The sequence below is a fragment of the Leucoraja erinacea genome, chromosome 6, assembly GCF_028641065.1.
Source record: "Leucoraja erinacea ecotype New England chromosome 6, Leri_hhj_1, whole genome shotgun sequence".
In the NCBI taxonomy this organism is placed as follows: Eukaryota; Metazoa; Chordata; class Chondrichthyes; order Rajiformes; family Rajidae; genus Leucoraja; species Leucoraja erinaceus.
In genome coordinates, this window is record NC_073382.1 from 45149377 (window position 1) to 45175987 (window position 26611).

General features: G+C 42.8%; 1 protein-coding gene across 2 annotated transcripts in view; it reads right to left on the reverse strand.

Moving 5' to 3' along the window:
* The window catches only part of b3glcta (beta 3-glucosyltransferase a), a 100620-nt gene that overhangs the window by 52980 nt on the left and 21029 nt on the right, over positions 1-26611 (reverse strand). For both annotated transcript variants that reach the window (XM_055636867.1, XM_055636868.1), the window contains exons 5-8: positions 20462-20538; positions 9826-9934; positions 7352-7488; positions 5803-5866 (exon numbers count right to left, since the gene is read on the reverse strand). In XM_055636867.1, the coding sequence (XP_055492842.1) occupies positions 5803-5866; positions 7352-7488; positions 9826-9934; positions 20462-20538 (387 nt within the window). The remainder of the gene's footprint in view (positions 1-5802; positions 5867-7351; positions 7489-9825; positions 9935-20461; positions 20539-26611) is intronic.

The following is a 26611-nucleotide window of genomic DNA, read 5'->3' on the forward strand; positions in this document are numbered from 1 at the left end:
AGTAAAAGTGGCAGGCAGACAAAACCAGGGCAAAAATCAAAAAGGGCCACTTTTCAACATAATTGTAGAAGGGGTAAGAGCGTTGTAAAAACAAGCCTGAAGGCTTTGTGTCTCAATGCAAGGAGTATTCGTAATAAGGTGGATGAGTTGAACGTGCAGATAGCCATTAATGATTATGATATAATTGGGATCACGGAGACATGGCTCCAGGATGACCAAGGCTGGGAGCTGAACATCCAGGAATATTCAATATTCAGGAGGGATAGAGAGAAAGGAAAAGGAGGTGGGGTAGCGTTGCTGGTTAGAGAGGTGATTAACGGAAAGGAAGGACATTAGTTTGGAGGATGTGGAATCGGTATGGGTAGAGCTGCGAAACACTAAGGGGCAGAAAACGCTGGTGGGTGTTGTGTACAGGCCACCTAACAGTAGTAGTGAAGTTGGAGATGGTATCAAACAGGAAATTAGAAATGCGTGCGACAAAGGCAAAACAGTTATAATGGGTGACTTCAATCTACATATAGATTGGGTGAATCAAATTGGCAGGGGTGCTGAGGAAGAGGATTTCTTGGAATGTATGCGGGATAGTTTTCTAAACCAACGTGTAGAGGAACCAACGAGAGAGCAGGCTATTCTAGACTGGGTATTGAGTAATGAGGAAGGGTTAGCTAGCAATCTTGTTGTGCGTGGCCCCTCGGGCAAGAGTGACCATAATATGGTTGAGTTCTTCATTAGGATGGAGAGTGACATTGTTAATTCAGAAACAATGGTTCTGATCTTAAAGAAAGGTAACTTTGAGGGTATGAGACGTGAATTGGCCAAGATTGACTGGCAATTAATTCTAAAAGGGTTGACGGTGGATGTGCAATGGAAGACATTTAAAGACTGCATGGATGAACTACAAAAATTGTTCATCCCAGTTTGGCAAAAGAATAAATCAGAGAAGGTAGTGCATCCGTGGATAACAAGGGAAATCAGGGATAGTATCAAAGCGAAGGATGATGCGTACAAATTAGCCAGAAAAAGCAGCGTACCAGAGGACTGGGAAAAATTCAGAGACCAGCAGAGGAGGACAAAGGGCTTAATTAGGAAAGGAAAAATAGATTATGAAAGAAAACTGGCAGGGAACATAAAAACTGACTGCAAAAGTTTTTATAGATATGTGAAAAGAAAGAGATTAGTTAAAACAAATGTAGGTCCCTTGCAGTCAGAAACAGGCGAGTTGATCATGCGGAACAAGGATATGGTGGACCAATTGAATAACTACTTTGGTTCCGTCTTCACTAAGGAAGACAGAAATAAACTGCCGGAAATAGCAGGGGACCGCGGGTCAAAGGAGTTGGAGGAATTGAGTGAAATCCAGGTTAGTCGGGAAGTGGTGTTGGGTAAATTGAATAGATTAAAGGCCGATAAATCCCCAGGGCCAGATAGGCTGCATCCCAGAGTACTTAAGGAAGTAGCTCCAGAAATAGTGGATGCATTAGTAATAATCTTTCAAAACTCTTTAGATTCTGGAGTAGTTCCTGAGTAGTCCCTGAGTAGTTCCTAGTTTATCGGGTTGGAGGCAGGTGACCAGTGGGGTGCCTCAGGGATCTGTGTTGGGTCCTTTGTTGTTTGTAATGTACATCAATGATCTGGATGAAGGTGTGGTAAATTGGATTAGTAAGTATGCAGATGATACCAAGATAGGGGGTGTTGTGGATAATGAAGAGGATTTCCAAAGTCTACAGAGTGATTTAGGCCATTTGGAAAAATGGACTGAAAGATGGCAGATGGAGTTTAATGTTGATAAATGTGAGGTGCTGCACCTTGGCAGGACAAATCAAAATAGGACGTACATGGTAAATGGTAGGGAATTGAAGAATACAGTTGAACAGAGGGATCTGGGTATAACCATGCATAGTTCCTTGAAGGTGGAATCTCATATAGGTAGGGTGGTAAAGAAAGCTTTTGGTATGCTAGCCTTTATAAATCAGAGCATTGAGTATAGAAGCTGGGATGTAATGTTATAATTGTACAAGGCATTGGTGAGACCAAATCTGGAGTATGGTGTACAATTTTGGTCGCCTAATTATAGGAAGGATGTCAACAAAATAGAGAGTACAGAGGAGATTTACTAGAATGTTGCCTGGGTTTCAACAACTAAGTTACAGAGATAAGTTGAATAAGTTAGGTCTTTATTCTCTGGAGCGCAGAAGGTTAAGGGGGGACCTGATAGAGGTCTTTAAAATGATGAGAGGGATAGACAGAGTTGATGTGGACAAGCTTTTTTCCCTTTGAGAATAGGGAAGATTCAAACAAGAGGACATGACTTCAGAATTAAGGGACAGAAGTTTAGGGGTAATATGAGGGGGAACTTCTTTACTCAGAGAGTGGTAGCGGTGTGGAATGAGCTTCCAGTGGAAGTGGTGGAGGCAGGTTCATTGGTATCATTTAAAAATAAATTGGATAGGCATATGGATGAGAAGGGAATGGAGGGTTGTGGTATGAGTGCAGGCAGGTGGGACTAAGGGGAAAAAAAAAAAAATTGTTCGGCACGGACTTGTAGGGCCGAGATGGCCTGTTTCCGTGTTGTAATTGTTATATGGATTGGCGGGTAGCAAACGTAACCCCACTTTTTAAGAAGGGAGGGAGAGAGAAAACGGGGAATTACAGACCAGTTAGTCTAACATCGGTAGTGGGGAAACTGCTTGAGTCAGTTATTAAAGATGGGATAGCAGCACATTTGGAAAGTGGTGAAATCATTGGACAAAGTCAGCATAGATTTACGAAAGGTAAATCATGTCTGACGAATCTTATAGAATTTTTCGAGGATGTAACTAGTAGCGTGGATAGGGGAGAACCAGTGGATGTGGTGTATCTGGACTTCCAGAAGGCTTTCGACAAGGTCCCACATAAGAGATTAGTATACAAACTTAAAGCACACGGCATTGGGGGTTCAGTATTGATGTGGATAGAGAACTGGCTGGCAAACATGAAGCAAAGAGTAGGAGTAAATGGGTCCTTTTCACAATGGTGGGCAGTGACTAGTGGGGTACCGCAAGGCTCGGTGCTGGGACCCCAGCTATTTACAATATATATTAATGATCTGGATGAGGGAATTGAAGGCAATATCTCCAAGTTTGCGGATGACACTAAGCTGGGGGGCAGTGTTAGCTGTGGGGAGGATGCTAGGAGACTGCAAGGTGACTTGGATAGGTTGGGTGAGTGGGCAAATGTTTGGCAGATGCAGTATAATGTGGATAAATGTAAGGTTATCCATTTTGGTGGAAAAAACAGGAAAGCAGACTATTATCTAAATGGTGGCCGATTAGGAAAAGGGGAGATGCAGCGAGACCTGGGTGTCATTTATAGTTGGGTATAAATGCAGGAATAGCAAGATGGATTCAACAGTGGCTGAATGGAAGAAGCCAGAGGGTAATGGTGGATGGCTGTTTATCGGGTTGGAGGCAGGTGACTAGTGGGGTGCCTCAGGGATCTGTGTTGGGTCCTTTGTTGTTTGTCATGTACATCAATGATCTGGATGAAGGTGTGGTAAATTGGATTAGTAAGTATGTAGATGATACCAAGATAGGGGGTGTTGTGGATAATGAAGAGGATTTCCAAAGTCTACAGAGTGATTTAGGCCATTTGGAAAAATGGGCTGAAAGATGGCAGATGGAGTTTAATGCTGATAAATGTGAGGTGCTACACCTTGGCAGGACAAATCAAAATAGGACATACATGGTAAATGGTAGGGAATTGAAGAATACAGTTGAACAGAGGGATCTGGGTATAACCGTGCATAGTTCCTTGAAGGTGGAATCTCATATAGATAGGGTGGTAAAGAAAGCTTTTGGTATGCTAGCCTTTATAAATCAGAGCATTGAGTATAGAAGCTGGGATGTAATGTTAATTGTACAAGGCATTGGTGAGACCAAATCTGGAGTATGGTGTACAATTTTGGTCGCCCAATTATAGGAAGGATGTCAACAAAATAGAGAGAGTACAGAGGAGATTTACTAGAATGTTGCCTCGGTTTCAACAACTAAGTTACAGAGATAGGTTGAATAAGTTAGGTCTTTATTCTCTGGAGCGCAGAAGGTTAAGGGGTGACCTGATAGAGGTCTTTAAAATGATGAGAGGGATAGACAGAGTTGATGTGGACAAGCTTTTCCCTTTGAGAACAGGGAAGATTCAAACAAGAGGACATGACTTCAGAATTAAGGGACATAAGTTTAGGGGTAATATGAGGGGGAACTTCTTTACTCAGAGAGTGGTAGCGGTGTGGAATGAGCTTCCAGTGGAAGTGGTGGAGGCAGGTTCATTGGTATCATTTAAAAATAAATTGGATAGGCATATGGATGAGAAGGGAATGGAGGGTTATGGTATGAGTGCAGGCAGGTGGGACTAAGGGGAAAAAAAATTTGTTCGGCACGGACTTGTAGGGCCGAGATGGCCTGTTTCCGTGCTGTAATTGTTATATGGTTATATGGTTATATGGTACACCAGTCATTGAAAGTAGGCATGCAGGTGCAGCAGGCAGTGAAGAAAGCGAATGGTATGTTAGCTTTCATAGCAAAAGGATTTGAGTATAGGAGCAGGGAGGTTCTACTGCAGTTGTACAGGGTCTTGGTGAGACCACACCTGGAGTATTGCGTACAGTTTTGGTCTCCAAATCTGAGGAAGGACATTATTGCCATAGAGGGAGTGCAGAGAAGGTTCACCAGACTGATTCCTGGGATGTCAGGACTGTCTTATGAAGAAAGACTGGATAGACTTGGTTTATACTCTCTAGAATTTAGGAGATTGAGAGGGGATCTTATAGAAACTTACAAAATTCTTAAGGGGTTGGACAGGCTAGATGCAGGAAGATTGTTTCCGATGTTGGGGAAGTCCAGGACAAGGGGTCACAGCTTAAGGATAAGGGGAAAATCATTTAAAACCGAGATGAGAAGAACTTTTTTCACACAGAGAGTGGTGAATCTCTGGAACTCTCTGCCACAGAGGGTAGTTGAGGCCAGTTCATTGGCTATATTTAAGAGGGAGTTAGATGTGGCCCTTGTGGCTAAGGGGATCAGAGGGTATGGAGAGAAGGCAGGTATGGGATACTGAGTTGGATGATCAGCCATGATCATATTGAATGGCGGTGCAGGCTCGAAGGGCCGAATGGCCTACTCCTGCACCTAATTTCTATGTTTCTATGAATAGTGAAAGGCTTGGATAGAGTGGATGTGGATGATTTACCACTAATGGGGGAGTCTGGGACCAGAGGCAACAGCCTCAAAATAAAGGGACATACTTTTAGAAAGGAGATGCTGGAATTTCTTTAGTCAGAGAGTGGTGAATCTGTGAAATTCGTTGCCACAAAAGACTGTGGAGGCCATGTCATTGGGTATTTTTAAAGTGGAAATTGACCGATTCTTGATTAGTATGGCTGTCAGAAGTTATGGGGACTGTCAGGAGAATGGGGTTGAGAGGGAAAGATAGATCAGCCATGACTGAATGGTGGTGTAGACTTGATTGGCCAAATGGCCTAATTCTGCTCCTAAAAGGTATGAACTTATAAATGGCTGGCAGGACTGATTCTTACTTAGTCGATGTGCATCATTGCTCTTCATCGACAGTAATTTAGAGATATTGTTGGAATATTTTAAATGTGCAAGTCAGCACGCAGATCGTTACACAATAAAACACATCTTTACACAACACAAATGAAGAACGATGAAAGTAATCAAAACATATTCAATGATTCTAACACATGGAAAGGCTGATGGTAGGTAGCAACCACTTACACCAATCTAAGCAATCTTCACTATTACTCACCTCATGTTTCAAGTCAATAGTAAAATCCGAAGAAGGCTTTTCATTCCTCAATTGTTTTGCAAGTCTGTTAGAGATGGAGTTAATGCAAAAGCTGAGTCTGAATATATTGTTGAGAGTCAATATTCTCTGTGATATACTAAATTAAATGATTTTCTTGCACTCTGAGGCATAATGGTTAGAATTTCAGACACAGCACAGGATCAAATTAAACTGCCACATCTGTACATTTGTCGTCATAAAATAGTTTAACTTTAGTTTAGAGATACAGCATAGAAACAGTGATCCCCCACATTAATACTATCCTACAAACACTAGGACCAATTTATAATTTTACCCAAGCCAATTAACCTACCAACCTGGACGTCTTTGGAGTGTGGGAGGAAACCGAATAGCCGGAGAAAACCCACACAGGTCACAGTAAGAACGTACAAACTCTGTACAGACAGCACCTGTAGTCTTGATCGAACCCGAGTCACTGGCGCTGTAATGCAGCAACTCTACCGCTACGCCACCCTGTCACCATATACATCAAACATGATCTCAAAGTACAATTAAAGTAACTCAGTGGGTCAAGTAGATAAGGTTGAAAGAGGCCCCTCAGGTTCATATTAAATCTTACCCCTTTTTCGTTTAGTTTAGTTTAGAGATACAGCGTGGAAACAGGCCCTAAATAGGCGATAACATAGAACTAGTGTGAAGTCAGATGTATACAGCAATTCGTTCTTCCCCTGCACTATTAAAGCATGGAATAATCTCCACCAAACTATAGTTACCCAACCAGATGCAACTAAATTTAAAGTAGCTCTTTCTGCCCAATAACCCTTTCTGGCTTAAGCCCTCCCTTCACCACCTCCAGTTTAAATTCCATTTGGAATATTTTAGAGGACCAAGAAACCAAGAACCAAGAACGGGTGATCACTGTTCGACCTGGACCAAAGGGTCTATTTCAATGCTGTATCTCTAAATTAAATTAAACTAAACTAGCAGCAGATCACTGGAACACCGTGAGCACTGATTTAAAGTTTTGGGCAAAAAATACAAGGAGCATCTAAGTAAAGCCTTTCTCATACCCAGAGTAATTAAGATTGGGATCGCACTGCTATAAAGGTAGTGGATTCATTCAAGACTAAAGGCATTGGAGAGACAAGTTACATGGTTTAGAAACAAGTGGAAGAACAGGAATGGTGGAATTGCTGAACTAGAAGGAATCACAGACTTCATCCTTTTGAAAGCTCTTCTATTCTTAACACCCACAGACATTGAGGAGCTATTTCAGACCACATCAAAAGATAGAGGAGTAGAAACAAAGAACTGCAGATGCCAGTTTATACCAAAGACAGACATAAAGTGCTGGAGTAACTCAGCGGGTCAGGAGAAAAGGATGGATGATGTTTCGGGTCAGGACCCTTCAACAGATGAAAAGATAGTTGGCTTACGTGAGTTTAGCCACAAGGTCATTGTGATTATCTCAACTGCACAATGCAGGTACTGTAGAATCAGGAAGGATGGGGATTAACAGCGAACGGTAACAAGCAAATCAGTAACTGACCTGTTGACAAGTGGAAGGCTCATAGACCAGCCTGCAGCAAAATCGGGGTACTTAAAAACTACGGGATCTTCAGCAAACGCATAATGATGAATGATTGTCGATTGTTCATCATGTAATGCCTTTCCTAAGAACCACTCCTGAAACAAATTAATTATTTCAAGTCAAGATTCATTATTATTGTCATGTGTACAGAATCGTAACAATGAAATTCTTACTTGCTGCAGCGCAACAGATGTGCAACCATACAACTCTGTAAACACCAAAATAGTCATAGTCATACTGCGTGAAAAGAGGCCGACCAACATGTCCCATCTACACTAGTCCCACCTGCCTGCATTTAACCCATATCCCTCTAAACCTATCATATCCATGTACCTGTCTAAATGTTAAACGTTGTAAATAACAAAAAAAGTTCAGTATATACAGGAGATAAATAGATAGATAGATAGATAGATAGATAGATAGATAGATAGATAGATAGATAGATAGAGAGAGAGAGGAAAAATAAACAAGCAATAAAAGTTTATATTTTATGTATTATATATTCATATTTAGTATATACTATATCTTCTACAGGCACCATGCCTGCTAGTATGTGTTTTTACATTTTTCGTGTTTGATTTATGCGTTTTTGAACGCTCACTTAAAACACATGGTGCCTCTATTATATTATCTGATTATATTTCAAATGCGGCACAGTGGTGCAGCTGGTAAATTTGCTGCCTCACAGCGCCAGAAACCAGGTTCAATCATGACTGGGCGTTACATGTGTGTGGAGTTTGCATGTTCTCCCTGAGACATCGTGGGTTTTCTCCGGGTGCTCTGGTTCAATGCCATATATCAAAGACCTACAGGTTTGTGGGTTAATTGGCTTCCATAAAGTGCCCCTCGTGAGCAGTGAGTGGGTGAAAAAGTGGGATAACGTAGAATTAGTGTGTACAGGCGATCTATGGTCATTGCGGACTTGGTGGACCGAAGGGCCCGTTTTCATGCTGCATCTCTAAACTAAAGGAGAATTGTGGGGCAGTTTTTTTTACACAGAGAGTGGTAGGTGTCTGTGATACGCTGCCACGGGTGGTGGTGGAGGTAGATACAACAGTGGCATTTAAGAGGGTTTTAGATAGACACATGGATATGCAGGGAATGGGGGAGTATGCAGGTAGATAAGAGTTGTTCTTGGCATCATGTTCAGCACAGACATTGTGGGTCTAAAGGCCTGTTCCTGTATTGTACTGCTCTACAATCATGTACATATGTTACATAATTTAAAATATTAGAAGCATCTAGCTATAGCATGCATTTTAAATGCACCCTGAGTTCAAATAAAGCTCACCTGAAAGATATATTGCTCCATGTTATAAATAGACCAATCTACCAAGCTTAATATTGACAAGTATTTTATCAAATGTTTACATGCAATGATTACTGGAACAATCACATGTACCTGGCATTTTCAGAAACTTCAATTATAAAATGGATAATTTTGCATAATTAAATATAGTCAACATTTATAAAATCCTGATAAAGCTATTAGATGAGACTACTATGATGTGGATTAATTAGTTATAATAGTTTTCACATCCAACTACATATTATTAAATAAATAGGCACCTTGTGCAATGGGCAATATTAATACAGGTCCACCACCAATTTTCCGGCACCCTTGGTTCCAGAGCCTTTCTGGATTATCCATTTTGCCAGACCAACAGAGATCACAACCTCTGAGAGGGGTCCAATGGAACTAAAACAGTGTGCCTAGGTCGCTGGGGGGATGAATCAGCCTTGGAAGTCGGCTATGGGAAGGGATCTGCTGGCTCCGGAGTTCCACAGCCTCAGCCGCAGGGGGCAAATTGAACCCGCCGAAAAGCCGCAGAAGTCACAATAATGTTGAGATTGGCCGCCTCATAGAAACATAGAAGATAGGTTCAGAAGTAGGTCATTCGGCCCTTTGAGCCAGCACCGGCATTCAATATGATTATGGCTGATCATCCAAAATCAGTACCCCACTCCGGCTTTTTCCCCCAGATCCCTCGAGTCCCCTAGCCCTAAGAGCTAAATCTAACTCTCTCTTGAAACCCAACCTAGGCACCACGTTTTCTGGGGGGGGGGGGGGGGGGGGGGGGGGGGGGGGGGGAAGGGGGGAAGGGTCTGGGGGGGGGGTGGGGGATTCAGTGCTCTTTCGTTATTTTTGTCCGGATGCCGAAAAGGTGCCGAACCAGCTGTTGATTGGCCACCTCAGTAATTCGGTGGGTGGAGGTGATGGCCCACATTCCAAGGGATTCCTCAGCCCTAAGAGCTAAATCTAACTCTCAACCTACCTTTCTCTGTCGTTCGGGGGGGTGGGGTGAGGGGAATTTCAAGTGCTCTTTCGTTATTTTGTCCGGATGAAAGGAGGTGCCGGACCAGCAGTTGCCAGAAAGTGGGTGGAGGACATGTGCCCACAGTTCCAAGGGATTTCTCACACACTCAAATACCTTTCTCTTGTCGTATCTACGAAGGACCTCCAGCAGCTTTGTTATTTTAACCCTAGTTTGTTCTTCACAGAAGAAAATCCAGGACTTCTTGCCGTAAGTCGAAGCAAGGCTGATGAGAAATAAAAGCCTTATCACAAGGCTGATTTTGATCTCAAACTAAATCACAAGATATCCTTGGAATCACTTTACATTAAGAGCCAGAAACACAAGTAATTGCACTCGAGGTCAGCAGGAGGTGCCCTTGGGGTACGAAGGCTGAAGGTGGCCGGACGGGGAGAGTGCGACGGTTCACGGGACATTCTAAATGGAGGCAACGGCTGCAACGTGCGCTTTTGATTTAGAGGGATGTAGAGTCTGAAGAAGGGTCGACCCGAAACGTCACCTATCCATGTTCTCCAGAGATGTTGCCTGACTCACTGATTTACTCCAGTACTTTGTGTTTATCGATCAGATGGATGCTGAGCACAAATTAATCTTCCTTGACAGTTCTAAGCCATGATTGCTTGCTGAGAAGATTTACGAGGATGCACAGAGGTATATAAGATCATGAGAAGAATTGATGGGGTGAATGCACAGAGTCTCTTACCCAGGGTACGGGAATCAAGAACCTGAGGGCATGGGTTTAAGGTGAGGAGGGAGAGATTGTTTTTTTTGGTTTTTGAATTTATTTTATTAGAAGTAATTGCACAGGAATAAGGCTATCGACATGACAGTTTTTAACATTGAAACCTAAATTTTAAAAAATTAAAAAAGAGAAAAAAGGGGAGCATGAAGAAAAAGAAGTAAAATAAAAGAAAGACACAAAAAGACCCCTAAACTACCGAAGAAGTGCAAGAGGGAAGAAGAGAAATAAGAAAAAAGAAGATGGAGATATACCCCCCCCCCCCCACGTCGGTTTTAAATTTGTGTTTAACCATTCTGTTGTTGCAGTAATTCAGTGAAAGGCGACCATGTTTTGAGAAATTGATCTGCTTTTTCAGCCAAAACAAGCCTAGTGTTTTCTAAATGTAGTGTCTCGGACATATCAGTAATCCACATCTTCACTGTGGGAACTGTTGTCTTTTTCCAAAATTTGAGTATGAGTTTTTTCGCAGTTTTTTCACCGTAGTCAAGGAAACCGTAGTCTTTGAAATATCGTTAGCTTAGAACAGGCCTCTGACATACCTAATGTGATCTGTTTTATATCTGGTTCCAGTTTAATTTTAAGTATTTTAGAGAAGATATCAAATATTCCCCTCCTGAGGTTTTGTGTCTTTATACAGGAAGCAAAAGAATGGGTTAAAGTCGCTTCTTGGAGGTGGCATTTATCACAAATAGGGGAGACGGTTGGGAAGATCCTATTCAATTTAGTCTTTGAATAGCAAAGTCTATGCAGTATTTTAAATTGTATCAGGGAGTGCCTGATATTGAGAAAGCAATAATGTATGTATAGTAGGCTTTCCTCCCAGATATCCTTTGAAATTAATGAACCCAACTCGTCTTCCCATGCTCGCCTATATATCTCAGAAGATGGGGTATGCGCAATTAAAAGAGTGTTATAAATGTAGGATGTTAACTTGCTTGTGTCAGCATATCTATTCATACACTCATCTAGTATATCTGGACACATAAAATGACAGCTTGTGTATATGTTTTCACATAATCTCGGATTTGAAGATATCTAAAAAGATTGCTTGCTTTCAAATGATATTTCTCCTGTAGTTCTTGAAACGAGAGGAAAATCCCATTCTCAACAATAAGAAGAGGGAATTCACAATTAAGTTCCACCATACCCTGTGAACTTCCAGCAGGAGCAGAAACCTCTGGTTAATAACCAAATAACAATTACAGCACGGAAACAGGCCATCTCGGCCCTACAAGTCCGTGCCGAACAATTATTTTCCCTTAGTCCCACCTGCCTGCACTCATACCATAACCCTCCATTCCCTTCTCATCCCTATGCCTATCCAATTTATTTTTAAATGATACCAACGAACCTGCCTCCACCACTTCCGCTGGAAGCTCATTCCACACCGCCACCACTCTCTGAGTAAAGAAGTTCCCCCTCATGTTACCCCTAAACTTCTGTCCCTTAATTCTGAAGTCATGTCCTCTTGTTTGAATCTTCCCTATTCTCAAAGGGAAAAGCTTGTCCATATCAACTCTGTCTATCCCTCTCATCATTTTAAAGACCTCTATCAAGTCCCCCCTTAACCTTCTGCGCTCCAGAGAATAAAGACCTAACTTATTCAACCTTTCTCTGTAACTTAGTTGTTGAAACCCAGGCAACATTCTAGTAAATCTCCTCTGTACTCTCTCTATTTTGTTGACATCCTTCCTATAATTGGGCGACCAAAATTGTACACCATACTCCAGATTTGGTCTCACCAATGCCTTGTACAATTTTAACATTACATCCCAGCTTCTATACTCAATGCTCTGATTTATAAAGGCTAGCATACCAAAAGCTTTCTTTACCACCCTATCCATATGAGATTCCACCTTCAAGGAACTATGCACGGTTATTCCCAGATCCCTCTGTTCAACTGCATTCTTCAATTCCCTACCATTTACCATGTACGTCCTATTTTGATTTGTCCTGTCATAGAGATCTCCCACCTCCCGCCATTGTGCAAACGCCTTATCTAAAGTAGACAGTTTAAACGAGATTGTTAGTGATTGGTAGAAGAAGAGAGAAATTTCTCAGTTTGAGACTTAATTTCAACTGTTTCCAAATACGTAGGGTACTGTGTATTATCGGATTCTGCTCATACGTTGATTTATTCAGATGTGTTGGAGAAAGAAGAATCGCGCCTATATTAAAAGGCAAACAATCTTCCCTCTCCATTTTTAACCAATTTACCTGTTAACATGTATCATCCATCCAGTAATGTGGGGGGAAAGATTTAATAGGATCCGAGAGATAAGGTTGGTATCCATCATGGATATGGGATATATGGTATTCCATGCATAGAAACATAGAAAAAAGGTGCAGGAGTAGGCCATTCGGCCCTTCGAGTCTGCACCGCCATTCAATATGATCATGGCTGATCATCCAACTCAGTAACTTGTACCTGCTTTCTCTCCATACCCCCTGATCCCTTTAGCCACAAGGGCCACATCTAACTCTCATTTAAATATAGCCAATGAACTGGCCTCAACTACCTTCTGTGGCAGCGAATTCCATAGATTTACCATTCTCTGTGTGAAAAATGTTTTTCTCATCTCGGTCCTAAAAGACTTCCCCTTTATCCTTAAGCTGTGACCCCTTGTTCTGGACTTCCCCAACATCGGGAACAATCTTCCTGCATCTAGCCTGTCCAATCCCTTAAGAATTTTGTAAGTTTCTATAAGATCCCCCCTCAATCTTCTAAATTCTAGTGAGTAAAAGCCGAGTCTATCCAGTCTTTCTTCATATGAAAGGCCTGCCATCCCAGGAATCAGTCTGGTGAACCTTCTCTGTACCCCCTCTATGGCAAGAATGTCTTTCCTCAGATTAGGAGACCAAAACTGTACACAATATTCCAGGTGTGGTCTCACCAAGACCCTGTACAACTGCAGTAGAACCTCCCTGCTCCTATACTCAAATCCTTTTGCTATGAATGCCAACATATCATTCGCTTTCTTCACTGCCTGCTGCACCTGCATGCCTACATTCATTGACTGGTGTACCATGACACCCAGGTCACGTTGCTTCTCCCCTTTTCCTAATCGGCCACCATTCAGATAATAGTCTACTTTCCTGTTCTTGCCACCAAAGTGGATAACCTCACATTTATCCACATTATACTGCATCTGCCATGCATTTTCCCACTCACCCAACCTATCCAAGTCGCCTTGCAGCCTCCTAGCATCCTCCTCACAGCTAACACTGCCCCCCAGCTTAGAGTCATCCACAAACTTGGAGATGTTGCATTCAATTCCCTTGTCTAAAAAATCATTAATATATATTGTAAATAGCTGGGGTCCCAGCACTGAGCCTTGCGGTACCCCACTAGTCACTGCCTGCCATTCTGAAAAGGACCCGTTTACTCCTACTCTTTGCTTCCTGTCTGCCAGCCAGTTCACTATCCACATCAATACTGAACCCCCAATACCGTGAGCTTTAAGTTTGCATACTAATCTCTTATGTGGGACCTTGTTGAAAGCCTTCTGAAAGTCCAGATATAACACATCCACTGGTTCTCCCTTATCCACTCTACTAGTTACATCCTCGAGAAATTCTATAAGATTTGTCAGACATGATTTACCTTTCATAAATCCATGCTGACTTTGTCCAAAGATTTCACCACTTTCCAAATGTGCTGCTATCCCATATTTAATAACTGACTCTAGCATTTTCCCCACTACCGATGTTAGACTAACTGGTCTGTAATTCCCCATTTTCTCTCTCCCTCCATTTTTAAAAAGCGGGGTTACATTAGCTACCCTCCAATCCTCAGGAACTACTCCAGAATCTAAAGAGTTTTGAAAAATTATCACTAATGCATCCACTATTTCTGGGGCTACTTCCTTAAGTACTCTGGGATGCAGCCTATCTGGCCCTGTGGATTTATCGGCCTGTAATCCATTCAATTTACCTAACACCACTTCCCGACTAACCTGGATTTCACTCAGTTCCTCCATCTCATTTGACCCCCGGTCCCCTGCTATTTCCGGCAGATTATTTATGTCTTCCTTAGTGAAGACAGAACCAAAGTAGTTATTCAATTGGTCTGCCATGTCCTTGTTCCCCATGATCAATTCACCTGTTCCTGAATGCAAGGGATCTACATTTGTTTTAACTAATCTTTTTCTCTTCACATATCTATAAAAGCTTTTGCAGTCAGTTTTTATGTTCCATACCAGTTTTCTTTCATAATCTATTTTCCCTTTCCTAATTAAGTCATTTGTCCTCCTCTGCTGGACTCTGAATTTCTCCCAGTCCTCTGGTAGGCTGCTTTTTCTGGCTAATTTGTATGCTTCATCTTTTGTTTTGATACTCTCCCTGATTTCCCTTGTTATCCACGGATGCACTACCTTCCCTGATTTATTCTTTTGCCAAACTGGGATGAAAAAAGGTATGGAAAAGGTACAGAGAAGATTTATGAGGATGTTGCCAGGACTCGGCCTAAGCTCTAGGGAGAGGTTGAGCAGGCTAGGACTTCATTCCTTGGAGCACAGGAAGCAGAGGGGTTGTAGAGGTTATAAAATCATGAGAGGGATAGATAGAGTGAATGTAGTCTTTTATCCAGAGTAGGGGAAATAGAGGACCAGAGGATATAGTATAAGGTGAGGGGGGAAAAGATTTAATAGGAACCTGAGGGTCAACATTGTCACTCAGAGGGTGGTGGATATATGGAATAAGCTGCCAGAAGGGGTAGTTAAGGCAGGTACTCCCTAACTCTCAGTCTAAAGTAGGGTATCGACCACTAACGTCACCCATTCCTTCTCTCCAGGGATGCTGCCTATCCTGCTGAGTTACTCCAGCATTGTGTCTATCTTCAGTGTAAACCAGCATCTGCAGTTCCTTCCTACACTATATATAACAACAGTTAGGTTCACAGAGAGGAAAGGTTTAGGGAGATAGGGGCAAATGGGACTAATGTAGATGGGTCGGCATGGCTGAGTTGGGCTGAAGGTCCTGTTTCCGTGCTGTATGACCCTATGACCCTAAATGCTTCAAATTTAAATTAGTGATGTTAGTTTTTGATCTCGTTCACCAGCAATTGGATAGAAGCCTGCAGGGATAGTGAGGAAAGAGCTGGACACATTTAGATGCTGGAGGGTTGGTTTTGGTGAGCTGAATGACTGGTTGAACAGAACACCTTTGACACAGCCACATATCCCAAAGGGCTTGACAGGAGATAAAGGACAACAGGAATCACAGGAGACATTAGGACATTTTGTTCCCGATTATGTTCTGATACTATTCTAGACAGAGATCGGAAAGATAGCTTAAAAACATGGAAGAGAACCAAAAATATTTTTTTGTCATTTTTACACTAGACGGAAGTGCCATTTCTGTTTTCACAGTGATCCAAATAGGAGATACAATTTCAATGTTTCCTTGTGTTGTATGAAGTTGCAAACAGTATGCAAACAGGCCCTTCGACCCACTGAGTTCATGCTGGCCATCGATCACCCGTTCTCACTAGTTTAGACTTTAGAGATACAGTGCAAAAACATACTCTTCGGGCCCCCAAGTCAGTACCGACCAGCGAGACAGTAGATCTACAGGTTGAAAGATGCACGTTCAAATGCTCACTGCTGGAGATCCCATAGTGCATCTGAATGAGAGCATCGGCCTAAATAATGGATCGTGTTCTACCTTGAGGTACCTTGTGAGCCAACTAGCATGACTTAAACTGTTGGTGGAACTCAGCGTGTCAGGCTGCATCTGTGGAAGTAACAGATAGGCGGCTTTACAGATCAGGATCCTTCTTCGAAACATCACCTGTCCACTCCCACCACAGATCCTGCCCGACCTGCAGAGTTCCACTTTGACTTCATCATTCAGTAGGTTTAGTCAATGATATAACTTTAATTTCACAAACACACACATGCACACACACACGCACACACACACACACACACATGCGCGCGCACACACACACACACACACACACACACACACACACACACACACACACACACACACACACACACACACACACACACACACACACACACACTAATGCCATTCGTCAGTTAGTGTATGTATAAAATAATATTTTGAAAATAAATTAAGGGATCTAATTAATTAAATTGAATGATTGTACATTATTAAGCACAAGGTAGCCATTTTGTCTGACCAATATCCCAGTTAATGCTATACGCAAATGAGACACAAGGAACGTGGGACGGCACAATGGGGCAGCAGTAGAGTTGAGGCCTTACAGAATCAGAGCCCCGGGTTCAATCCTGACTACGGGTGCTATCTGTAACGGAGTTTGTACATTCTTCCTGTGATCACATGGGTTTTGTCCAGGTACTCCGGGTTTTCTTCTACTTTTCAAAGATGTGCAGGTTTGTAGGTTAATTGGCTTCAGTAAAAATTGTACATTGTCCCAAGTGTGCAGGATAGTGCTGGTGTACGGGATAATCGCTGGTCGGTGCGGATAATCGCTGGTCGATACAGCATGGAAACAGGTCCTTCAGCCCACCAATTCATTGACGACTAACAATCACCCATGCACTAGTTCTATCCTACCCACTAGGGACAATTTACAGAAGCCAATTAACCTACAAACCTGCACCTCTTTGGAGTGTGGGAGAAAACCAGAATACCCAGAGAAATCACACGCGGTCACAAGGAGAATGAAAAAATTCCCTACAGACAGCACCCAGAGTCAGGATCGAACCTGCTTCCCTGGCACTGTAAAGCAGCAACTCTACCACTGCATCACTGTGCCACCCCTCTGGAGGAACTCAGTGGGTCAGATAGCATATGTGGAGGGAATAGACAGGCAACGTTTTTGGGTCACTCAGGACCCTTCCTCAGATATGTTAATCTTTTATTAACTGGTCCTGATACAAGGTATGACATTGAGAGAACACAACACTCTTCCAGTAATAATATCAAAGGATTTCCAAGTTCCAGTTGAACCATTTGACAGGCAGGACATCAGTTAAAACAACATGTCAGTGTTCCTGTTGGAGCCTTCGATAAGTGAGCCCAGACACATATCTGAACACTGTGGTATGTATGTGCAATAAATTTAAAGACAGCATTCCCATATTAAATGACGTGGAAGGTAAATTAAAGGAAGAAGTTGTTAAAAATACTGTAGAGATAATAAAGTATTGAAAACTGCAATCTTTGTAAAGTCAGACTTAATTACACCAATCATTTTACAATCTGCTACAAGAATGGAAAAAAAATGCTTCCAAGCTCACAACTATGCAATTCCCGTCAATGTCTAATGTATTTAACATGTTAGCAGCAAACATTTCGCTAGGAAAACTTTGATGGCACATTAAAGGGGGAAAAGGAACGAGAGGGGTTGGGGCAGTTTTTATCATTCGTTTTTATAATTTAAAAATAAATTGCATAGTTATATGGACGAGAAAGGAATGGAGGGTTATGGTCTGAGCGCAGGTATATGGGACTAGGGGAGAATACGTGTTCGGCACGGACTAGAAGGGTCGAGATGGCCTGGTTCCGTGCTGTAATTGTTATATGGTTATATGGTTATATGAGAGGGGGAAATGTTTAATAGAGATGCGCAGGGCAAGAATTCAGAATTCTATTCTGTAGTATGTAATGACATTCACTAATCAGCAGCAGACTGTAGGAGCTGGGCGGTGGTGCCAAGGAAGAGATGGACTCGTTAAAAGATTGAAAGGATAAACCTGCCGGGTTTTGTCCTGCCCCAACCTCTCTTCCAGCTTTCTCCCCCCTACTACAATCAGTCCATCACACAGACCAGACTCTCCATCATTGACTTCATTTACACTTCACGCCACCTCAGATTAGCAGCCAATATAATCCCACCCCCATCATTCCTCCTTCTCCCGTCCGGAAGGTTACGAAGCTTGAAAGCGCTCACCACCAGATTTAGGAACAGTTTCTTCCTTTCTGTTATCAGGCTTCTAAACAGTCCTTCCATGAGGTAGTGTACTGTCCAATTCATCCTGTTGCAGATATTGGACTTTGTCTATGGAACTGGTGCACTACAACGCTGCAAACTATATTCTGCATCTTCCCCTTTGCTCTACCTTTACTTGAGTTTGGCTTGATTGCATTGGTGTATAATATTATCTGATCTGATTGGTTTGCATGCTAAACAAAGCTTTTCACTGCACCTTGGTACATTTGACAATAATAAACCTGAAGAAGCATACTGACCCGAAACGTCATCTGTCCATTCCCTCCACAGATGCTGCCCGACCTGCTGAGTTTTCAACTAGTTTAAACTGAACAGATGAAGAAGGATCTCGACCCGAAACGTCACCTATTCCTTCTCTCCATAGATGCTGCCTCACCCGCTGAGTTCCTCCAGCATTTTTGTCTACCTTCGATTTTTCCAGCATCTGCAGTTCTTTCTTAAACTCAACAGATGAAGTATTTTCACCATGAATTTAGGGACAGCAGAATATTGCAGAGTAAATTCTAATAAAGGAAATACAAATTTTATTGTAGACACTGCTATAAGATCAGCCCTCATCCTCCTATGTCACAAGGAATAAAGTCCTTTTACACAGAGAGTGGTGAATCTGTGGAATTCTCTGCCTCAGAAGGTAGTTGAGGCCAGTTCATTGGCTATATTTAAGAGGGTTAGATCCCTTGTGGCTAAAGGGATCAGAGGGTATGGAGAGAAGGCAGGGATGGGATACTGAGTTGGATGATCAGCCATGATCATATCGAATGGCGGTGCAGGCTCGAAGGGCCGCATGGCCTACTCCTGCACCTATTTTCTATTTTTCTATGTCCTCGCCTGCCAATCCTCTCCCTGTAGCACAGGCCCCCGAGTCCTGGCAAAATCTTCATCATCACTGCACTCTTTCCAGCTTCCTATCCTTCCTATAGCAGGGTGACCAAAACTCAACACGATACTCCAAATGCAGCCTCCAAAATGATAATTGTCTTCTATGAATTATATCTTAGTTCATTCTGCAATGCTGTACTCATCTTACAATAAGACAAATCTCACTGAAGTTTAATTTGCATTAAATAATAAAGTCTGATCTACCAAATTCTTAAATCTTCTCCATTAACCTTCCTCGAGTTTTGAAATAATTGTTTTGATTTTTCTCCAAGAAAACCCATTAAAAATATCATAACGAGATTAGTTTGCCTTTACACACAGCAGTAACATTTATTCCAACGATCTTACAGATAAACCCGTCTAACATTGGGTCCCGAGGAACACTGAGTTCTTGGTTTAGTTAGTTTAGAGTTTACACTGGAGTTTCCAAATAACAAGATGTCTACTGATTCCCAAGAAACAAGGTAGGAAAAAAAACTAACAGAGAAAATGGATCACATATCACAGAAGCAGAATTAGGCCATCCAGGCAATCGAGGCAACTGCCTTTCAATCATGGCTGATCTATCTTTCCCTCTCAACTCCATTCACCTGCCTTCTCTCTGTAACCTTTGACACCCTTATTAAACAAGTTTCTGTCAATCTCTGCATTAAAAATACACGGTGACTTGACCTACACAGGCGTCTGCGGCAACGAGACTGAGGAAATGTGATTTGTCTCCAGTGACTCTTATAAAATTCTACGGATGCACCACCGAGAGCATACTGTTGTGTTTCATCACACGTTGGTTTGGGAATAGCTCTGCCCAAGACTGCAAAAAAATTGCAAGGAGTTGTGGATGTAGCCTAGTCCATCACACAGACCAGACTTCCCACTATTGACTCCATCTACACTTCACGCTGCCTTGGAAAACCAGTTAGCATAATCAATAACTTGTCCCACCCTGGTCATTCCTTCTTCTCTCTGCTGTCAACCGGCAGAATTTACAAAACCTACCTGAATCGTGGCTGAGCATCTGCCCCACCCCTTGTGTGTGATTTTGGCGCACAACCGGCAGAATTTACAGAATCTTGAAAGTGCGCACAACTCAAGAACAGGTTCTTCCCCTCTGTCATAAAGCTTCAGAAAGTTCCTACCATAAGATGGGGTACTGTCTGATTCTGTCTTCATTACCTGGGAATACTTACTATGGTATAATGGGGATGATTGTCCAGGCTCCTTCATGCTTGCTCAATTCATGAATCAACAGCACAGTTGGCAGATACTAAGAAGAGAGTGAAAAAAAACATAACTAAACTGGAAACAACATTTTAATTCCTGTCTCATGAAAGGCACAACAGTCCCATTTACATCAAGAATCCAGAATGTTTAATTGTCATATGTACCAACAATGGAACAATGAAATTCTTACTTGCTGCAGAATAAAGGGCCTGTCCCACGAGCATGCGACTCCATGCGGCAAGCGCGACCTAAAGGACCAGTCCCACCAGCATGCACCTGCATGACCTAACGTGGTCGCTTGAGCCGTACGGCCTCGCGGGGCCGTTCCCACTTTGATCACCGGAGCCGGGTGGAGTTGGTCCCGACATCGCGCCGGGCTCCGAAAAAGTGTTTAAAAATTCCGCGCGGCAACAGCCTGCCGACCCGCAGCCTACTCGACGCCGTGTCACTCACTTGACCTCCGTGCGGCTCCTGCTTCTGGTTTGGTCGTGCTTGCCGCATGCAGGCGCATGCTGGTGGGAACGGCTCTTTAGGTCGCGCTTGCCGCATGCAGGTCGCATGCTCGTGGGACAGGCCCTTAACACGTCTACAAAAACAGCACTCGCTAGATAACATAATAAATTGCCCCATAATAAATCTGTAAATTGCTTCCAAGTGTGTAGGGAGTAGATGGGAAACAGAGAACTAGCATGAAAGGATCATCGATAGTCGGCGTAGTCTTGGTGGGCTGAGGGGCCTGTTTCCATGCTGTGTTCTAAGCTAAACTAAACTACAGAGAAATGGTCCAGGTTTGCACTGAGGAGCCAAAGCAAACTATCACTGCATAACATCACTTGCTGCATCTTTTAAGTTACAATTAATTTATTTCATGGCTCCATTTTTTCTGCCTCTTTAAACTTTCAACGGTACCTCAATTATTTTAATATGGATATGCAGGAAACGGAGGGATATGGATGATGTGTAGGCAGATAAGAGTTGGTCTTGGCATCATGTTCGGCACTGATATAAGATTTAATAGGAACCCGAGGGGCAATTTGTCAGTTTAGTTAAGTTTAGAGATATAGCGAGGACACAGGTCCTTCAGCCCACAGAGTCTGTGTCGATCAGCGATCACTCCAGGGCTGCCAACTCTCACGCTTTGAGCGTGAGAATCACGCATTCGGCCAAATTCTCACGCTCTCACGCTGATCACAAATTTCTCACCACTGTCGTGAGAAATTCTGTGATCAACAAGAATTTCAAAACTCATATCAAGTGCATGGGCCGCGGGTGTTGGAAAGCCGGGGGTGAGGGAGGGATGGATGCGGAAGCAGAAGCAGGGGCCGGAACAGATGCGGACGGGGAGGCGGGGCTGGCGAGTGGTTGCCGGGCTGGCTAGTGTTTGCCGGGCTGGCAAGTGTTTGCCGGGCTGGCGAGTCACTCGCTGCAGCTCCAGCCATGGAGCAGGCTCAGTGCAAGAGTCCTGGACCGTCGGAGGCTGGTCGGAGGTTGCGCCGCTGCGGTTAGTCTGTGCCAAATTCACCCTGGTGACCGGCATGGATCAGGCAGCATCTCTGGATAGAAGGAATGGGTGACTTTTCTGGTCGTGACCCTTCTAAGAGTCTCTACCCAAAACCTTTAGAAGGGTCTCGAGCCAAAACGTCACCCATTACCAGAGATGCTGCCTGTCCTGCATTCCAGCATTCAGAAATTGTCCTGTCCCTACTCCAGCATTTCGTGTCTCTCTTTGGTTTAAACTAGTATCTGCAGTTCCTTTTCACACAATGAGACCCAACAAGATGACTTTGCAGCTAGTACCAGGTAGGAGTCGGGTGGGGGAGGGTCGGAGAGAGAGGGGATGTTAAAGAAATTGATATTCATACTCAATCGGGGAAATTAGTTGATATCTGTCTTTAAATTGATATTTTGTTCATCTTTAAATGGAAGCCTTGGATTCCTGTATCGTGGGAACAAATAAGCAAAGGCAAGATGGTAAATATAAACTACAAATTAACTTCAGAAAATGAAACTTGTAGAGATGAACTTTGCCCTTCACTTTACAAAGAATAACCTCGGGAATTATGCAGTAAATGTCATTCAAATACTCTGCAACCTTGGAATAATATTGTGCATGTTCAAATCCAATAAGTAAGTCTTGAATTGTTCATATTATAATTAGTTCAAAGATACAGCGTGGAAACAGCCCTTCGGCCCCTCAAGTCTGTGCCGACCATCGATCACCCGTTCACACTGGTTCTATGTAATCCCACTTTCTCATCCACTCCCTACACATTCGGGGGCAATTTAGAGGGCCAATTAACCTACAAACCCGCACGTTTTTCGGATGTGGGAGGAAACTGCAGCACCCAGAGGAAACCCACGCAGTCACAGGGAGAATGTCTAAACTCCACACAGACAGCACCCGAGACCAGGATCGAACCCGGGTCTCCGGCGTTGTGGGGCATTAATTGTAATGCTAATACTTGGGCCTCCGCTGACATGTCGGGATGATTACCCAATATTACTGATTATTAATCCATTGATTATATTATTGATTATATATGTTGCGCCCGTTCTCCTTTATCTGTACATTGTGATCAGCTTACTTGCATTTATCGGATAGCACGCAACAAAAGTTATTCCCTGTACCTCGCCACAGGTGGCAATAGTGAACAAAATCAATCTATTTGCATGTATCTGTGTGTTGTTGCTTTAACCGGCCTGTAAGGGTGCAACAACTGAGAATGTCATTGTTGTCGCTGCATGCAACAACTAAACACTCTTGCCTTCATTCTACACTTGAAATTACCACAATGACATTTAAACAGCATTTGGACAGGTACATGTGTAGGAAGGAACTGCAGATGCTGGTTTAAACTGATAAACACAAAGTGCTGGAGTAACTCAGTGGGTCAGGCAGCATCTCTGGAGGGAAGAAATGGGTGACGTTTCGGGTCGAGACCCTTCTTCAGACTGAAGGTCTGGTTAATTGGCTTGGTATAAGTGTAAATTGTCCCAAGTGTGTGTAGGATAGTGTTAATGTGTGGGAATCGCTGGTCGGTGCGGACTCGGTGGGCCGAAGGGCCTGTTTCCGCGCTGTATCTCTAAACTGAACCCTGTCCGGCTAGCAGGGCTGTGTAGGGCCGAGTGCCAGGACACAGTGACATCTGGCTCTGATCTCCACAAAGCCAATCACGTATCGAGCAGCGCCACAGATCAATGGGCCTCTGGTGCTTGGAGCGGGTCCACAGACACAGAGAGGAAATTGGCTGTTACTCCAGCTTTTTGTGTCTATCAGTGACTTGGAGAGTGGGCTGGACAATGTGTGACGCAGCTGGTTGCGGCTCCCTTAATCTACGCTATTCCCACGCACATATGGGCTTGTCCCACTGAGGCGACTCTTTAGGCGACTGTCAGGGACTAGTTTTACTAGCATTCACCGACACCTCGCGACAACCTACGTCAACCTCCGACAGCAAAAATTGTTGCCACTGTCACTTGTAGTCGTCCAAAAGATCATCTAAGTGGGACAGGCCCTTCAGGCTGCGGCTCGGTGCATCCTGGAGGACAACCAGTGGCTGCTAGAAGTAGGTACCAAGCACTGGGTAGAAACGGTGGAAGATAGTGGCCTTCAAATGGGGGTGGTTGGAGAAAGTATCCTGCTTGCCCTCTAGATTTTCACTGACTGCAACTGCGGGAAAAAATGTTGGAGGACTTCAGAACCAGGGGTCACCGATTAAGAATAAAGGGTAGGCCAGTTAGGACTGAGATGAGGACAAACTTTCTTCACCCAAAGAGTTATGAATCTGTGGGATTCTCTGCCATAGAAGGCAGTGGAAGCCAATTTTCAAGTTAGTTACATTTAGCTCTTGGGTCTCGCGAAATCAAGTGATATGGGGAAAAAACAGGAAAGAGGTCCTGATTTTAGATGAACAGCCATGATCATATTGCATGGCAGTGCTGGCTCAAAGGGTCGAATGGCCTATTCCTGCACACATTTTCTATGTTTTAATGCTTGAGTATATGGCAATAAAACTCGACCACTTGATTTTGAAGCATTCATGTCTGGTGAAGGTACAATGTAGTCATAGAGTGATACAGTGTGAAAACAGGCCCTTTGGCGCAACTTGCCCACACCCGCCAACATGTCCCAGCTACACTACCTGCTTTTGATCCATAGTCCCTGCCTCAACTATCTCCTCTGGCAGCTTGTTCCATACACCCACCAACCTTTGTATTGTATTGTATTGTATTGTATTCAAATTTATTGTCATTGTCTCAATTAGAGACAACAAAATGAATTTCCCTATACAGTCAGTATCATAAAAATAAATAAATAATAAATATTAAAACATATTAAAAAAATAAAATAGAATTTAAAAAAAAAAGCACAAACACAGAAAGTCCACGACACAACACAACACAGCGGCACCAAGGTGAGGAAGGCACCATTGTCCAGCCAGCCTCCCCTCCGATCTTCCCAGATGTTCATCCGTGGTCGGGGCAGTCACCCCTTAAAAATTTATCTCTTAAAAATACTTCAAACAAAAAACATTGAAATCATATCTATAATGCACTAAAACATGATTTTAATACATCATATTTCAAAAAGTCCCTACCGTGGGAGGGGGAACACACTCAGTTGTTCCACTCCCTTACCAGATACCCCCAAGGCGAGTGATCAGTGATCGCTCAGCCCCCCCCCCCCCCCCCCCCCCTTTCAAAAACGCTCCCTGGCCCCTGGTTCAGGCAGAGAGCACTGCCAGATGTGAGCGGGGAACTGAGACCAGTTGTCTGTAATGTCTGGATCCCAATGCTCAGCGCTTCGTAGTGGGCTAATGTGATTGAATTGTAATTAGCCTGACATTAGGTTGACAAAACCTAAATTTTTAATCTGAAATATCCAGGGGTATGGGATGAGTGTAATATTAAAATGACATGCAAGCTGTTAGGCTGTCTGTCACAACATACAGCCCCAATAAGCCATTATTTCCTTCAGTTAAATATTGGAAAGGTAGCACTATTGTCATTTGCCACTCAACTATTATGTTTGTTTACCTCGCTGACTGTTTCTAAACCCCCCCCCCCCCCCCGCCCTAATTATTTTGACAATTGAATAGAATGTCCCCAATCTCGTTGTTTTATTAATTGAACACATAGATAGACATCCTAAAGGAGTGTAATCAAATGGAAACTGATTCAGATGCAATGATTAAGAGCTTGTTCAAAGAAGGGAAATATTTTAAAGGAGTGACAGAGATAATTGCAGGGGAATGTGTGAGGAGGTTATTATTTGTCTTTAGTTTTAGCTTGAACCAGGACATCTGAAGATTCAAAGCTTAATATAGTAATTGTGTTGATACTGACTCCAACCAACCACGTAATGAATATCATCCATTCCGGAGGTTTTATTTTTCTGATGCCATTTAAACTCACTTGGATTTCAATCACTTCAATGTAAAAGTAATTGGGATGAGAAGCATTGGACCAAAATTTTGCCCTCGGTACATATTAACTGTAATATAATAATGTATGCATTTTGTTAGGTGCAATTAAAACAAAGATATTTTTATCATTGTTGTGTTATGAATACCACAGGAAATATTATGTACGCTCAAGATCACATTTAATAGAATAATATTGCTTAAATATATAGTTATTGGAATTTGCATTTCAGAAAAGTCCCAGCTGAGAGGAAGACAGCAAAATACTGAAAATATAACCATATAACAATTACAGCACGGAAAACAGGCCATCTCAACCCTTCAACTCCGTGCCGAACACTTATTTTCCTCTAGTCCCATCTACCTGCACTCAGACCATAACCCTCCATTCCAATTCCCGTCCATATACCTATCCAATATTGGGGGTGAAAATGACTTCAGGACAGTTTGTTAGGAAAATGAAGGAAATAGTAACAGAATACTTATACAACTGAGAGAGTATAATTTTATGGATGAGAAATCGTGTTCAACCAATTAATTAATTCCTTGACAAAGTAACTAGCATGTTAGATAACAAGGAAGCCAATGGGTGTAGCAAATTTTGTTATCCAAAATTTGGTCTGTGAAGTGCCCCATGAAAGATTACCGCATTAGATAAGCACATGTGAACTTGAACGTAATAGGTTAAGTCCA